General features: G+C 41.9%; 1 protein-coding gene across 1 annotated transcript in view; it reads right to left on the bottom strand.

Annotated features, from left to right (window-relative positions):
• ATP9A (ATPase phospholipid transporting 9A (putative)) overlaps positions 1-14,874 on the bottom strand; it is a 168,194-nt gene that overhangs the window by 86,756 nt on the left and 66,564 nt on the right. The window contains exons 12-14 of the mRNA XM_030212399.1: positions 11,759-11,901; positions 8,701-8,813; positions 1,252-1,464 (exon numbers count right to left, since the gene is read on the bottom strand). Coding sequence (XP_030068259.1) covers positions 1,252-1,464; positions 8,701-8,813; positions 11,759-11,901 — 469 coding nt within the window. The remainder of the gene's footprint in view (positions 1-1,251; positions 1,465-8,700; positions 8,814-11,758; positions 11,902-14,874) is intronic.

Here is a 14,874-nt window from a genome sequence, read left to right as displayed (position 1 = left end):
GCTCAACAGGAAAAGCAGCAGTGGCCGGCAATGGGTGCTGGGGCTGGCGCTGGCGCTGGGCGGGCCTGGGCTGAAATTGGGTGGGCCTGGGCCCAGCCAGGCCCACCCGTAGCTACGCCCCTGCTATGTACAGAAAATAATTGATTGGTCTAAAGCCTTGAGACTTAAATTGAGTGACGATAAAACAAAGATCCTCTGGTTTGGATTTGATCATTCAATTATTCCGCAGACTATTACAATAAATAATGGATTTTCTATTCAAGTTGATTGTGAATCTAGAGTATTAGATGTAATTCTCGACTCATCACTTTCAATCGAGTTTCAAATAAGGAATATTATATGCAAAGCTTATTTTAAACTGCTACGCTTGATGTGTTCATACTTCTCGTTTGAACACTTCAAAATTATTGTGCCGTTGACGATTCTTTCAATACTTGATTATGGTAATTTATTGTATATAGAATTAACGGTTAAACAATAATTTAGACTTCAGATAATTCAGAACTCACCGTCTAGGATGATTTTTCATTGTTCCAGGTATGAAAGTATCTCTCCATTGCTGGTTAAGTTACACTGGCTGCCGGTTCAAGCAAGAATTCATTTCAAAGTATTATGTCTTGCATTTAAAAGTTTTATATGGAACCTGCTCTGCTGATTTTTTAGATGTTTTTTTAAGATTTTAAATAATTCTACTTTATCTAGAACTTGTAATGCCCTATTATTGGCTTTTCCGTCTGTTAAAGGCATCCACTTTAAAGCACTATTTTCTAAATCTTTTTTGTTTTCTACTATTCGTCTTTGGAACAGTTTACCAGTACAGTTATGTTCTACAACAAATCTTTTTGCCTTTCGGAAAGCTTTAAAATCATATTCATTCCTAAATTGTAAACAGTTCGTTTTTGTTTGTTTTTTGTTATTTTAGTAGTTTAAATTTTTTTGTTATATTCTGATTTATGAATTCCTTTTTTGGAAGATCTGGTGGGTTATAAGACCCAGATAACATAACATAACAAACGCTAACCATTAGGCTACTCCATCACTTTTTCTAATTTTCTTTATTTAATTAAAAAAATAAAACTATTGCTTGTCTGGATAACATATATACCAGTATCCTTTTAGCATTATTGCATTGAGCAAAGGATGTCACAGATGTGGCTTCTTTCTCGGTCATTAGTTTGTCATGTTAATTTATAATCCTGCTTATATCAAGAAAAAAGAGTGCAAATTTGTTGTCAATAAAAGCAAAGTTACCTCGTCGGGACTGGAAGCCTGGTATACCCGACAGGAATCTTCATACTGCTTCTCAGCCTCTGCCTGGTCAGTCACCCCATTGGATTCGTAGACGGGGGTAACGTTGTGGCACAGGGCAATCGCTTTCACGGCCTCATGGACTCGGCTGCCCATGGTTTTCCGCACTTTGGTTGCCAGTGTTGGACCTTTCAGGGCAGGTGGATCTTGAGATGTCTAAAAAGATACAGGAACAATGGAGAACATAAGAAAAGGAGAGAAGTTACCAGAAGACTGTAACCCACAATGTCTCGGACTCTCCCTGTAGGCCAGCAAAGTCACCCTCATTTCTAGTCCATCTACCCTTCAGGAAAATGTTGAAGACCCACCTCTTTAAGAAAGCTTACCCAAATGACTATACTTAAACTTTTAAACCCAGCTACGTGATCCTGATGACTGTAATTCCTTTAGACTATATCTCCCAATTTCCTTATGCACTTCCCTCTATCTTTCCTTACCATCCTTCCCACTCCTTACCCTTCCCTAACTCTTTTCCTTTTGTTATCCCATCTTTGCTTGCATCTATATTCAACTCACATTTTCTCAAACCTCACAACTACTGCGTTTACTACAATTTGTAATATTCTCCTCTAGACTTTGTAATTGTATTTACTATGTAAGTCGCATTGAGCCTGCAATATGTGGGAAAGCGCAGGCTACAAATGTAATAAATAAATAAATATATTATTGTATTGAATTCCATCATTTCTATTCTGCTTGTCACCTTATGCTGCAAAGCGGATTACAAAATAGGAAAAAAAAAAAAAAGAGAGCCCCAAACAGGTTGAATTACATCAAAAAGCAAGTAGTACACTTTGATATACCTGATTTAAATGGTTATAGGTCAACATCGCTGAAATGAGAATAAATATGTTTTGAGGGGCCCTTTTACTAAGCCGTGCAATTGCCTACGTGCACCTAACATGCACCAAATTTTGAACTACCGTCCACTTACCATGTGGCCCAGATGATAATTTAATTTTGTACGCACATCCAGTAGGCACGCCGGAAATTTTCCGGTGTGCAGCACTAACCGGGCGGTAATCACCATTGTACGCGCGCTGACGATTACCGCCCGGTTAACGCGCGAGACCTTACTGTTAATTCAATGGGTGGCGGTAAGGTCTCAGGCCCAAAATGGACGAGTGCCAATTTTTATTTTGCCACACGTCCATTTTCGGTCAAAAAAAAAAAAAGGCCTTTTTTGCAGGTACGTTGAAAAATGAACCTGTGCACATCCAAGACACCCGTCTACACCAGGGCACTTGTCAGCAAAACCTTAGTAAAAGGACCCCTGAGTGATTTGCGAAAAAGAATATAAGGTATAATTAAACAAATACATTTCAACAGGTATGCTGTTCCATATTTTAGCTCCCTGAAATGTAAATGAGCGTTCCCATACTGTTTTAGGATTATCTTCTTTACAGATGGAAAATCGAGTGATAGATTTTTAAAACTTCTCAAATGAACCTTGTTAATTGGGAATAAAAGAAACTCTCCGACTGACTCAGAATTTAGACCATAAAACCTTTTGTACACCAAACAAGCAATTCTAAAATGAATTCTGGAAGGGGGGGAAGGGGTTTAAATGGTTAAAAATTTGATGACAGATGTTATTTTGTAGGGTTTTCATCTTTGTGTAAATGTTTTATTTTGACTTGTCAATAAAAAGTGTTGAAACTAAAATGAATTCTGGAAGATATTATGGAAAGAGACGGGCTGATATCCAGCTGCCTTGATTGACTCTTTTTTTTTTTTTTTTTTTTTTAATGCCAACATGGTGGCCAAAATCCCCAGTTATTCAGTGCCAATATTGGGATAGCGGCCTGCATTGAATATCGCAATAGTGTATTGACCAGCACAGCTATCCATATACTCCAGATTCTATATACTGCGCCTAGAGATCCGTGCCAAAATCTAAGCATATTCCGTAACAACACGCGGAAATGAATTGGTTTAACAAGCCAACCAGCGTTGTTAACAGCACTTAACAAACAACAATGAGCATTAACTGGCAACAATTAGAATTTACAGGCATAACTCGCTAAACGTATTCTGTAATGAACTGCGCCTAAATTCTAAAGTGCGCAGTTCAAAAGGGGTGTGGCTATGGGCAGGGAAATGAGCATTTCATGGGTGTCCTCAAATTTACACGCGGTGTTACAGAATATGGCCCAGTCTCCATAAATCTACGCACAGGGATTTACGCCACATTTTCACTGGTGTAAATGGATGCGCATAGTTTTAGGCACTGGGATATGAACTGAGCGTATTCTATATACCGTGCCTAAATCTTATAGAATACGCTTAGGTGAGAATGATTTCTGCGTGGATTTTCCAGGCACCATATATAGAATCTCCGCCATAGTGGTGATATTGAGCTCACTATTTGGAAAGTTGCTCGGATTTTTGCTGGCCTAACTTTATCTGGATTGTTATCTGGTTAGCAGAGTGAATATCGCTATTAACTGACTTGCTCTGTCCTGCAGTATTTCAGCACTATCTAGATAAAAGGTTAATTCTACTTTCTAGGTGCCCACATTTACCTTCACATAGCTTGGTAAATGTTTAAAATAGCAGCACGTATGAATGCACACATCCAAGTAAGTGCTAGCATGATGTTTAAGTGCTATTAAGTAAATACTTGCAGAACTTACACAGCGCATATTTGCAAGGGGGGAGTACACAGGAGCGGGACATGGGTAGGGTTGCCCCTTGCACATATAACTTACAGAATACTATAAGTTACGTGCATCCCTGCTGCATTTAGGTGTCTTTACCTATGCCAGCTCCATGGCTGGTATAAGGGTAAGGGTAATGGGATTTGATATACCTGTCTTACATAAGAACATAAGCATTGCCATACTGGGACAGACATCAAGCCGAGTATCCTGTTTCCAGAACAGTAAAACAGATTTTATGCTGCTTATCCTAGAAATAAGCAGTGTAATTTTCCCCAAGTCTATCTTAATAATGGCTTATGGATTTTTCTTTTAGGAATTTAGCCAAACCTTTTTTAAACCCTGCTAAGCTAACTGCTGTTACCACATTCTCTGCAACAAATTTCAAAGTGCTTTACTTTTTTTTTTAAATTATATGCAGGTACTTTCTCTGTCCTTAGTGGAGCAATGGAGGGTTAAGTGACTTGCTTAGAGTCACAAGCAGCTGCAGTGGGAGCTGAACTCAGTTCCCCAGCTTCTCAGCCCACTGCACTAACTATAAAGTGCTAGTGACTAAAATGTTAGGTGCACCAATGCCAGATTACACTAATATTCTGTAACAGAACCTAAGCACATATATCCAATTATAAAGTAGGCTCCTATCGCCTACCCTTGGGGCACCTAAAAGGAGGCATCCAGTTAAAGAACTGTCCCCATGGTGCTAAAGCAGTCAGTAATGATATCAATGGATATCGAGCCTAGTTTTATATCCTATATTTAATTTTCTAGGCACAGCCAACCTAGGCAAAAGGACTTAATAATAGTTGGGTGAGACTTGACCCTTGCCAAACTGACGTAGCTCTGATGCTTACTCTGGGTGAAGGGTCATGGATCAGAGGTCACTAAAGTCAGTGGTGTAATTTGGGTCATTAATCCATAATTGTTTCCAAGGCTTTGCTCATTTAATTTATATCCAAAAAAAATGAAAAATGTACATGGATTTAAGTCAGCCCTAAAGGCTTTGCCACCATGTTCTAGAGAGGATGAAACAAAGTGAGGATTCATGCAAAATAATTATTAATAAAGAGAATTCAATGATCTGATACCACAACTAAAAGACAGCTGCTCTTATGCCAGAGTTGTATCCAAAAGATAAAGAAATGATATAAACAGGAAAAATATTCACTAAGCAAAATCCACAACTATTTTCTGACATCATAACTATAGGGGGGGAACACATTTTAATAAGTGTGTGGATCAAACGTTGAAGAAATAAATAGATTGTTAGCTGTCCAGTCTTTCTGCTGGACAGTGCATTCTCTGTGGAAGGTCTCCCCCTAGAGGTTGCCAAAGGAAGTGGCAACATTTGACAATCAACACAATCTCAGCTCATCAAGAAAAGAAAAAATTCTGAACTCATGAGCTGGATGGGAAAAGAGAAGTGAAACTACGGTTACCATATGTCCGGATTTACCCGGACATGTCCTCTTTTTGAGGACATGTTCGGGCAACCGGGCAGGTTTTGCCAATTTGCCCATTTGTCCAGAGATCCGGACAAACGGGCAGATTGCTAGCCTCCCTTCCCCTTAGTACTACTGCCCTGGTGGTCTAGTGACCTCTTCTGCCTTCGGGGCAGGAAAGAACCCCCTCTTTACTGCCTAGAGTGCTGCCCTGCATGCATCCTTCCTGTTGGTGATCTCGGCGCTGATTTAAAATGGCCGCCGAGAGTTGAAGTGATTTCGCGATTTTGAATCGGCGCCGAGATCACCAACAGGAAGGATGCATGCAGGGCTGTGCTCTGGGCAGGAAAGAGAGGGCTCTTTCCTGCCCTGAAGATGACACTAGACCACCAGGGCAAGTAGTAAGGTAAGGGGAGGGGGGTGACAGGGAGGGGGGTGACAGGGGGGAGGGGAAGATGTGACAGGGGCGAAGCGAGGGCGTGAAAGGGGGCAGGGTGGGGTGTGAAAGGGGGCGGGGCGGGGCATGTGTCCTCCTTTTTGGGGGACAAAATATGGTAGCCCTAAGTGAAACCAAAGTGCAAAATGAAACTCTTGGAAGCTAGCAGAGAAATTTGAACATAACCAAATTAGGGAAATTCCTACAGTCATTTCCCTTTGAAATATAGCTGGCGTCCACAATGCAGATGCAAAATTATCTGTGTATTTTGTGCCTGCATGAGAGCAAGTGCATAATATGCACTGGAAAGAGCGTGCAGATATGTGAACACTTATACAGGCTGTGGGGCCCTTTTACTAAGCCGCGCAAGTGTCTACGCGTGTCAAAATGGAGTTACTGCCCGGCTACCGCGTGGCTCTTACAGTAATTTCATTTTTGGCGTGCATCCGATAAATAATTTTCGGATGTGCGCCAAGTGGTATTTGATGCGCTCAGGTCATTACCACGCAGTTACTGCTGGCGGTAAGGTCTCAGACTCAAAATGGACGCACGGCAATTTTCATTTTGCCGCACATCCATTTTCAGCAAAAAAATTTTAAGAAGGCATTTTTACAGGTGCGCTAAAAAATGATTCTGCGCACGCCCAAAACACGCATCAACACTACCGCAGGCCATTTTTCAGCGTGTCTTTGTAAAATGGCCCCTAAGTCTGTCCTATTTTCACCCTTGAACAATGCAACAGATCCCAGTTCATCTCTGGATCTCTCTCAGGGCCGCCGAGGGGGGGGGGACAAAATTCCCCGGGCTCGGGCCTCCAAGGGGGGCCCGGCACCGCAGTCCCCTCCACCCGCCTCCCTCTGTCCACCACTGAGCCGGGCCTCCCTGAATTAAAATCACAGTGCCTAGCCTCGACCTCGCTCCATGTGAAAGACGCGCAGCAGCGGCAGTCTGCAGATCACCTCCCTTCGGACCTTCCCTCTCTGTGTCCTGCCCTCGTCTGACGTAACTTGCGTGAGGGCGGGACACAGGGAGGGAAGGTCCGAAGGGAAGCGATCTGCAGAGTGCCGCTGCTGCGCTTCTTTCACAAGGAGCGAGGTCGAGGTGAGGCGCTATGATTTTAATTCAGGGGGGCCCGGCCCGGTGTTGGAAGGAGGGGGCGGCAGCGGCGATGACCTCGGGGGGGGGGGGGGGGGGGGGGGCGGCGGGGCCCTTGCCCCGGGCCTGGCCCAGTCTCTCGGCGGCCCTGATCTGCTTTCACTTGTTTGTAAAAAGTTGCCATATTTGGTGTTCAATGAACAACAGTAAGTGACCTGATGCCCCAAAATTTATTTGGTAACATATACATAAACAGAACATGGCAGTTGAAAACAGAAAACAGACGGTCCCTATGGCAGTGCACATAAAGCTTACATTTAATTTTCTAATACTATTTTTAGTATCAGTTTCTCAGGTAATTATACAATTACTAAATTATTCTGGTCACAGCAGGGACATGTAGTGATCCGACTTCCTGCTCTGTTAACCTTTCATGTCAAGAGGACATGAGTTTCATTTCCAGGTCAAAGGGCAGTGTATGGTAACAGTAATTAGAGGAATAGATCAAAATTACAGTTTAAATGAATCACTGTTTGCAAATGCTTTTAATTATGACAAATTGAGCTTTTTGGAACTATAACATCTCAGCATTTAAGGAACATGCTTTCTTTAACTAGAAAAGATGAAATAACTAAACAAACTATGCCCCAAATAACTTATTGCTAAACATAATTAACTCATTTTACAGTAGCATCATTTAAACATGTTCAAACCAACAGATTTCCAGATTATTAGACTACTATTACAACTAGTATCCAAGTAAAGCTAAATAAGTAGGCAATGGGGTGAGGTGGGGTGGGGTGGGGGGAGCTCATGAAAGCAACTTGCTCATGATAAAAAAACAACAGAGATAGAAGAAGCCTCATGACTGCTAACTCCTAAACACACAAATTACCCAAGACTAACTCCCTTATTAATTACAATGCGAGTGGCTATTTACAAGAAATAACATTTATTCAGAAACTATAAATTAATCTCAAGAAAACAATCTTGGCGGTCAAAATAAAATTGTACAGTTGGCGTCTTCACTTGCAGCTTGGTTCCTATCAACAGTATTTTAATCAATCAAAGGTTTGTAATAATATCATTTATATCTGAGCCTGCCTTCTCTACGGTTATCTTGTCTTGTGCTATGTTTAATAATGAAGTTTTCAAAAGTATGAAAGCAGCCTTCAATATTTTTACTTTGAGTAAACAATTTTCAGCACACTTATAACTAAGTTATTTTGAAAATGTCCCTCCTGTTGTATGATCAAGGCAAACTCATCTGAAAACAGAGCTGGATGGAGTGGAGGAGAGGGAAGAACAGAAATGAGAGGGACAGACTGAGCCTGGGGTAGACACACAAAGATGATGAGAAAATGGACTTAAAGATGTCTAGTTATCTACTTTGAATTGCAAATTATACTTTGTTTATTTATTTATTACATTTGTACCCCGCGCTTTCCCACACATGGCAGGCTCAATGCGGCTTACATAGTAACAATATGAAGAATTACAAAGCGTAAAAAAGAATATACAATTTATAGTAAACGCAATATTAATGGGGTTAACGGATAAGTAAATTGAACATAGGAGGAATTGGGTGCAGAAGGAAATGAGCGTTAGGAGGTAGGCGTAGGAAGATGGAGAGGAATGGATATGGGATAGCAATAAGGATAATGGGAAACATGGTCAATGTATAACAATCGTCAATATGAATCATGTGGGCAGGTTTTAGTTAGGGACTTAACACCACAGAGGGATGTATGGGACATTTTACCTGAGTATATGCACTGAATATGTGGCTCTGTACTTCATCCATTGAATCCAGTCCATAGGCCACTGTTCCAAGATGAAGACGTTTGAAGACCATCTCATTCTGGGTTAGAGTTCCTGCCAGATACATATTAGTAAAGGAAATATGAATTTTGCAGATCAGACTGGGAAAAGAAAAGGTTACCTCTGCTTCATTCACAGACCCAGTGAAGAGACTAACTCATGAAATCTAGTTACCACCGTATTAGGTCTTCACGACCTTTCATCCTACAATGGAAGGACAGTGACCAAGAAAATGACCCCCCCCCCCCAAAGCATTTACATAAGTACATAAGTGTTGCCATACTGGGACATACCAAAGGTCCATCTAGCCCAGTATCCTGTTTCCAATAGGAGCCAATCCAGTTCACAAGTACCTGGCAAGATCCAAAAACAGTACAATACATTTTATGCTGCTTATCCTAGAAATAAGCAGTGGATTTTCCCAAGTCCATTTTAATATTGCCGTATGGAATCTTCTTTTAGGAAGCTATCCAAATTTCTTTTAAACCCTGCTAAGTTAACTGCTTTTACCACATTCCATAGGAAAGAAATTCAGAGTTTAATTACCTGTTGAGTGAAGAAACATTTTCTCCGATTCGTTTTAAATTTACTACTTTGTAACTTCATTGCATGCCCCCTAGTCCTAGTGTTTTATTTACATCTAAACTTCCTTGTAGAAGTGACTCCTAACATTTTACAGAGACGTACATGATCTAAATTCAAATTTTTCTTGTAAGTGCGATTTACTACTGCAAAATCCCTTCCCTTCACACAAATGTTATAACACTATACTTTGGTTTGCAAAGCAACACTACAGCCCATGGTCCTATAGGACAACTCTTCAGATCTCTTTCCTGGTAAACTTACTGCACTGAAAATAAAACACACTTAAATTCCTACAAGGTATAAAAAAAACTCCAGGAGGCCTGAAACTTGTACATGATCACAAAAGTCACCCAACACCCTGGAGGAAGAATGTGCTTCCAACTCCACAAAAGTCACCCAACACCCTGGAGGAAGAATGTGCTTCCAACTCCTTAATATATCATTATATAAACTCAATGGATACTGTGATGGATTCATCCCACTCTGTTCCTAATCTCAGATCATCATGATTGTGCAGTAACATATATAAAGAGAAATATGTCCCTCTTCCTTTTCCTTTCTGGCTGCGAGCACTCAGCTAGTGCTGAAGGGTAGCTCATGGCTGCCATGATACGAGAGCATCTTACACTATGATGTAGGAGAATATATTTGCAACTAGCCTGTTACTAAAACTACATTTGCACAGATTCTACTGTTGCATTCTCAAGAATCCCAGGGGCCCTTTTATTAAGGTGCGTTGGAGCCTACACGCATACAACGGGAGTCAAATTGGAACTACCGCCCGGCTACCGCATGCCCCGAGCAGTAATTTCATTTTTGACACGCGTCCAAAACATGCGGTAGAAATTTTCTACCGCTTGACACTTACCTGGCAGTAATCGGCAGTGTACGCGCGCTGACAATTACCGCCTGGTTAACGCGCGAGACCTTACCACTAAGTCAATGGGTTCCGGTAAGGTCTCAGGCCGAAAATGGACGTGCGCAGGTTTTATTTTTGCTGCACATCCATTTTTGGCCACAAAAAAAAAAAGGCCATTTTTGCAGGTGTGCTGAAAAATGAACCTGCGCTCATACAAAACACGCACCTACACCAGCGCATGCCATTTTCGCTGCACCTTAGGAAAAGCCCCCCCCCCCCCCAGTGTGCAGAGTACTCTTGTAAGTTGCCTACACGTTGTGACTAATGTGTTGAAGGTTGGACTTCTTTACTAACATAATAATTAAGAGCGTAGGAGAAGAGATTCTACAGTGCCCCCAAATTATTAAACTTTGAGGGTCTTTTGCTAAGGAGCACTCACATTTTTGTCTTGCGCTAAAATTGTGGGTGAACTAAACATTAGAGACGCCAATGTATTCCTATGGGCACCTCTAATGTTTAGCGCGCGCTAAAAACGTGAGTGTGCCTTAGTAAAAGACGCCCTTTGTGTGTAAAATTCACGGACTTCTACAATTCTAAATATATGGGATAGATTATATTGTGGTGATGTGTGCCTTTTTTTTTTTCTAAGAAGCAACTAAAAAGGCAATATACAGGCACAAGAAGAGAATACTACATGTAAGGTTTGTTCCTTCATGTCAGTGGCGTAGCTATATGGGGCCAGGGGGGCCTGTGCCCCCATAGATTTGGCCCTGGACCCCCCTACCGATGACCCTCTCGACCCCCCTCCCACCGCCAACCTGCCGTCGCCTGCCTTTGCTGGCGGGGCACCCCAACCCCCGCCAGCCGAGGTTCTCTTATTCTCGCACGTTGTACGTGCAGGATGTCAGAAACAGAAGGAAGCCTTTTGCGAGAAGAAGAGGACCTCGGCTGGCAGGGGTTGGGGTCCCCTGCCAGCAAAGGTAGGCGACGGCGGGTTGGCGGCGGGAGGGGAGGCCAAGAGGGTCGTCGACGGGGGGGGGGGGCAAAGTTGGTGGTGGTGGCGGCGGCGATGTGATCGGAAATGGCGGGGGGCGGCGGCACCAGGGGGGGGGGCTAAAATGTGCCCCCTCACCTCAGGCTCTGGACCCCCCTCTCGCCGAAGTCTGGCTATGCCCCTACTTCATGTATGTGTAACCAAACTTGGGTGTTTACATCAATGGTGTATTTTTCACTCTGTGAGCATGTTCAGGGTTGCTCGGGGGGGAGGGGAGGGGGGCATGGAAATCCAGCTAGCCAAGATTTCCACCGTGGATTAGATCTGTTCGACCCACAGATGGTTTCAATCTTGGTTTCCCTACACTTCCAGGAAAGTTGGGGGTGGGGGAGCATTCATTAGCCTCCCCCTGGCCCTCAACATGGTCCTCCAGCCAAAAGAATTGCCCACCCTTGATCTAGGGCTATGCAAACATAAGACAAAATATCTCTTTCATGACACATCAAGTGTTGTTCAGACTCGTGCTTTAAGATATGATGGAATCGTCTTCCTCTGGCGTACCTGTTTTATCCGTTAATAAATAGGAAATCCTCCCCAGCTGCTCTGGGATGGTACTCGCTCGGACCACTGTTCCTGGAATTTTGGAATCTTTTCGGATCATCAAGCTGTAGACAATCTTTCCCATGTCCAGGTTCACACGCAGACTGGAGAAAGCAGAAGACAGGAATGAGAGAATGTTTTTAGAATCCACACCACACAATGGCAAGAAAAGCATTCTCACCACTACAAGTCATGAATATCATATATGTTCTTCTATGCTGCCTATTATGATACATTCTGCTGACATTTATCATGTTTCTGCTATACGATTGTTTTGCCCTGCTGTTAAGTGTTTATATTTCTGATACTATATCGTGTTAGTCTCCAAATTTACCTCATTGATTGCATATATGCTCATTTTTCATCATTTTACTATGTTATGTTGTTAATAAAATTGTAAGGGCCCTGTTTACTGTAGGCGCGCTAAACGTTTTAGCGCACGATAAAAATTTGCGCGTACTAACACTAGAGACACCCATAGGAATATATGGGTGTTTCTAGCATTAGAGCGTGCTAAAAATGCTAGCGCGTCTTAGCAAACAGGGTTCTAAGTTTTATAGTAAGCTGTACCTGCTGTACACCACCTAGGTGACTCTTCATAAAAGTGGGTAATAAATCCCAATAAATAATAAAAGTAAATATATATAAAACATATCAGTCATAAGCAGAAGGAAGTTCAATGGTTCTCATAAACTACTCATTTTTCTTTAAAAATGGAATCCTTCCTCCTATCTCATAATTCCGGTAAAACATTTAGTATAATCTTGTATTAATTTTTGTGTGATCAATTCAATGTATTATTCTTTTCATTATTTGAGTGTACTGTATTTATTGAGGTACATTTGTTTTTATTTTAGACTCCTGGTGAAGGCCTACTGGCGAAACACAACTGGTGTTAAGTCTTAACTTGCCAACCAATAAACATTCTACTCTACGCTTTGCTCAGTTTGTGTTCGTCGTCTTTGCTGTTTTTGGCATTTTTAGATTTTCTGAGGTACATAAGGAGATAATTTTATAAAGAAATAGTATTTTATATGGTTTATACAACAGCCCAGGGATATACAGGCACAAAAACCTAGCCCCTACGTCTACACAACATATAAGTACGTATTTCTAGGGATGAAGAAAAACTTTCTCCGATTTGTTTTAAACCTACCACATTCTAATTTCATCTTGTGTCCCCTGGTTCTATTATTGTTAGAAAGTGTAAACAAACACTTCACATCTGTCCGCTCTACCCCACTCATTATTTTGTAGACCTCTATCCTATCGCCCCTCAGCCGCCTTCTCTCCAGGCTAAAGAGTCCTAGCCGTCTTAACCTCTCCTCATAGGGTAGTCGTCCCATCCCTTTTATCATTTTCATCGCCCTTCTCTGCACCTTCTCCAATTCCTTTATATCTTTTTTGAGATGAGGCGACCAGAACTGAACACAATACTCCAGGTGCGGTCGCACCATGGAGCGATATAACGGCATTATAACATCCTCATGCTTGGTTTCCATCCCTTTTCTAATAATACTCAACATTCTGTTCGCCTTCTTAGCCGCTGCAGCACGTTGAGCTGAAGATTTCAATGTCCTATTCACGATGACTCCCAGATCCCTTTCTTGGTCCGTAACTCCTAAAACGGAACCTTGCATAACATAGCTGTAATTGATGTTTGTATTCACGTTAGCTATATGTCCTGTAATATTAGGATAAGGGGAACGTTATTTACACTGTAATACTGCTTCTCTCATTCCTGTCTCCCTGAAGTCCATAATCCAAATTTGGATGCTTGAATGTGCATATGGTTCCCCTCCCCCCTCTAAGCTAGGATGATCCAGGTGGCAAAGTGCAAAGGTTGGTGAACTTGCCCTCTGCTGCCACCTGCTCCCAAATAAAGTAAAGTAGGAAAAACTTTTAGCGACTGGCACGTTAGCTTTGGGAATAGGGAAACTTTCCATTTTTTTGTGTATTGTTCAATACACAGAAAAAAGCAATTATATATGTTTTTTACTTTTAATTCCAGTATTACAATCCATGGCCCAGCTTCTTGAGGTTTCCAGTTTCTCTCGCATATTTCTATTGCAAATTTGTGGTCACTTACTTATTCCTGAGGACGTTTCCATTTTGCTTGGGTGACCAAGGTGAGGTATTCTGCTAGTGTATAACTTCTGAGTAGGGATCTGCAGCGGGCAGGATTATTCTGCTGTACACTGGTGTTCTAGGGCCTGGTGTAATATTTGCAGTGCTGCCTTTTCATAGGTAGGATTGTTGCTGTTTGAGTTCTGGGTGTTAGCACTGTTTTGATATGGAATATTTGAAACACAGGTTCTGAGTGGCTTTCATTTTTGTAGGGTTTTACCTCGCAAGGTGCTTGATAATAAAAGAAGTCTGAGTCACTGGTTCTGAAACAGCAACAGAATTTGATGGGGGAGGGTTGCCCTGTGTGCATCCCTATGAGAATATGCTTTAATTTTTTTTTTTAATTTATACTATATGCTATATGGCTGAAATGTTTACTTACATTTCTTTGGTATCAAAGTTAAGAATAATAATTTTTGATATAGAACCATCAGTACACACACAGGGCCAGATTTACTAAACAGCATGTTGGGTATTATTAGGAAAGGTATGGAAAACAGGTGTGAGGATGTCATAATGCCGTTGTATCGCTCCATGGTGCGACCGCACTTTGAGTATTGTGTTCAATTCTGGTCGCCGCATCTCAAGAAAGATATAGCAGAATTGGAAAAGGTGCAGCGAAGGGCGACTAAAATGATAGCGGGGATGGGACGACTTCCCTATGAAGAAAGACTAAGGAGGCTAGGGCTTTTCAGCTTGGAGAAGAGACGGCTGAGGGGAGACATGATAGAGGTATATAAAATAATGAGTGCAGTGGAACAGGTGGATGTGAAGCGTCTGTTCACGCTTTCCAAAAATACTAGGACTAGGGGGCATGCGATGAAACTACAGTGTAGTAAATTAAAAACAAATCGGAGAAAACGTTTCATCACCCAACACGTAATTAAACTCTGGAATTCATTGCCGGAGAACGTGGTGAAGGCGGTTAGCTTGACAGAGTTTAAAAAGGG

Source organism: Microcaecilia unicolor, chromosome 8 (genome assembly GCF_901765095.1).
Source record: "Microcaecilia unicolor chromosome 8, aMicUni1.1, whole genome shotgun sequence".
Lineage (NCBI taxonomy): Eukaryota > Metazoa > Chordata > Amphibia > Gymnophiona > Siphonopidae > Microcaecilia > Microcaecilia unicolor.
This window is presented reverse-complemented; position numbering and strand designations above follow the sequence as displayed.